Raw genomic sequence first — 2,464 nt, 5'->3', positions numbered from 1 at the left:
GTCAGCATTTCGTTTACCGTCCGGGGGTGGACGGTATTTCATTTACCGTCCACCCCCTAGGCACCTGAGAGCCGTTCGATCCGCACGTAACGGTTAAGATTGAGCAGGCGACGCCCGCCGCCGCTCGATTGTCTGACCGGGCCGCTGTGGTCGTGTGTTTCTGAACTCCGACGCCGCGCCTGGCCGAGGTCCGGCCGGCCTTGCTGCGCCGCCAATTGAGGTCCGGATGGCTACGCTCTCGAGTAGTTCCGACCAAGTTCCGTTCATTTCTGGCGGAGGGGGTGGAGCGAGAGTTGCATTCGGTGGTGATTCCGTATGGCAGGCGGCGCCATGGGAGCCGGCCAGTACTGCAACTCTGCGAGCCCCGTCGTCGTGCGCTCAGAAGAGCCTCGCCGTGGTCGGAAGCCGTCGCCCACATGAATGGCCCCCGTCGCCGCCAGAAGAGCCATCATTCTCACAACTCGAAAGGCACCACCACCACGGCGCGTCCAATACGGATGCGGCCGCCGCGGCGCGGGGCGTCCTGGCGATACCGCGAGCTGTGGAATCCTTCAATTCTCAGGATGACTTGCGCTCGAAACGGACAACTCTGACCAGCCCTGCCGCTATGCCGGATCGCATGGGAATCCAGACCGCGCCACCGCCGGCAGCCGATTTTAGCTTCTCCCGTCTCGCCGCCGGACCACCATGCGCTCCGGCATCATGGAGCGGCGTGGGAAGAGCCGGAGAGGCGAACGTGGCTGATCATGCAATTCGAATATTTGAATTTTGAATTAGCTATGAGACGTGGCTGTACATGTTCTTCTCCAAAAAAAAATACCCATATACATCCAAGAATCGACATCTTCATCCAAAGACACAGCAGCTGCATGAAGGCATGGAGCCCATTGAGATCTGAGGTGCTGATGTCGCTGGCTTGTTTGCAATTTTGCAGCTCTCTAGCTCTATCCTACTAGCTGGAGAGTCCCTTGTCCATCCCCAGCAGCCTCACCGGCGACAGCCTCCCCGGGCTCACGACGTCCACGAGCCTCCGCCCTTTTCGCTCCTTGATCGTGTCCAGCCGCGGCGACCACGGCCGCCCCCTCGCAGCGCCCACCAGCTGCTCGTAGTGCTTCCTCAGCTCCGGCGTGCTGCAAAGCGCCCCGCACCCGCCGGCGTCGGCGTCCCGATCGCGCGGCTTGCCACCACCGCCCGTGACGGCCCTCACGATGAACTCCTCCGTGACCCTGATCACCGTGCGGCCGTCCTCGTCCTTCACGTACTCGAACGGGCTTCTGGAGCCTCCGGCCAGCGACGTCGTCGGGGCGGACGACGACGACGACTTGCCTCCGCCGGCGTGCGAGAGCGCCGTGAGCAACGCCGCGGTGACGACCCCGTCCGTTCCGCCGCACGGAAGGCGGTCCACGGGGACGACGAGGTACGTGCGCCCGGCCTCGAGGCGGTCCTCGATGTCGAGCACCGGCACGGGGCGGCCGATCCGGAACCCCTCAGCGCGGCACACCACGCAGCCGGCGTGCTCCGCCAAGAGCTCCCCCGCCGCCGTCCCGGGATCGGCCGCCCGCGCCTCCCCGCCCCACAGCACTAGCCGCGCCGCGCGCCCCCCGCGGCGACGACGCCACCGCCGCCCCGGGAGCACGCAGAGCCACCGCAGCAGGCCATCCGCCATGCCTCGAGCGAGCGAGCGCGCGCGGCGGCGGCCGACGAGGCAGCGAGCGAGCTTGAACGCGAACGTTGAAGCAGCGAGCTAGCAACCAGGGTTCGTGGCAGGCAAAGCTCAGTTGGTGGGTGCGAGGGCGAGCAGTCTCCGTTTTATACGCGGGGAATCTAACGACTCGAGGAGGTTTTACATGGACGGGCGTGGCGAGTGCCAGGGCAACTGCGCGAGGGTCGGGTCGGCGTGGCGGTTGACGATGACAGGAACGTGACATGGCGTCGGTGGTCAGAAGCCAGCGGGGGCGCGGCGTCGCGCTGGTTCGCGGCGCGGGAGCGGTTCTCGCGGCCTCGCGGGGGAGTACGACGGGTGGGGTGTTCTTTTGGGGCGGGGCACGGGGCGAGCTCGCGCGCAAGTGGGGGGCTCCGTTTCGTGGTGTGAGACGGGACGGGCGGCGCGGGGGGGCGGCTGCATCTGGGGTGGCGGTGGCCGTTTGGCCGTGCCTGCAGCCTCTGCAGGCTGTTGTTGCCGTGCCGGCGAGGGTGTCGGGGGCGTTGTGCGCCTGCCGTTTCGTTCCGTGTAGCCTGGATCCGACGGAGACGAGCTTGTGGCGTGGATCCAGCCTAGAGCACGCCAACGCCTAGTATGGCAAGCTTCAGGGACGCGAAGAAGCAGCAGGAAGGCTCTAGGCTGTTAGGAATAAACCCGGCGCTGTGTGGGTGTGCACGACGCTGGAGTGTGCGTGCGCGCGATCGCATTCGTGGCTGGCTGTGTGTGTGCGCGCCAGGGCCATGTGCGCGCGGGTGTCGATTG

At 66.3% G+C, this 2,464-nt stretch overlaps 1 protein-coding gene across 1 annotated transcript; it reads right to left on the bottom strand.

The window, feature by feature from the left end:
• Positions 1-752: 752 nt before the first annotated feature.
• On the bottom strand, positions 753-1,761 carry LOC120696255. The gene has a single exon (XM_039979378.1). It carries the CDS (start codon positions 1,664-1,666, stop codon positions 953-955), a length of 714 nt encoding a protein of 237 aa, XP_039835312.1. The 5' UTR covers positions 1,667-1,761; the 3' UTR covers positions 753-952.
• Positions 1,762-2,464: the final 703 nt, after the last annotated feature.

The sequence above is a fragment of the Panicum virgatum genome, chromosome 2K (assembly GCF_016808335.1).
Source record: "Panicum virgatum strain AP13 chromosome 2K, P.virgatum_v5, whole genome shotgun sequence".
Classification (NCBI taxonomy): domain Eukaryota; kingdom Viridiplantae; phylum Streptophyta; class Magnoliopsida; order Poales; family Poaceae; genus Panicum; species Panicum virgatum.
This window is presented reverse-complemented; position numbering and strand designations above follow the sequence as displayed.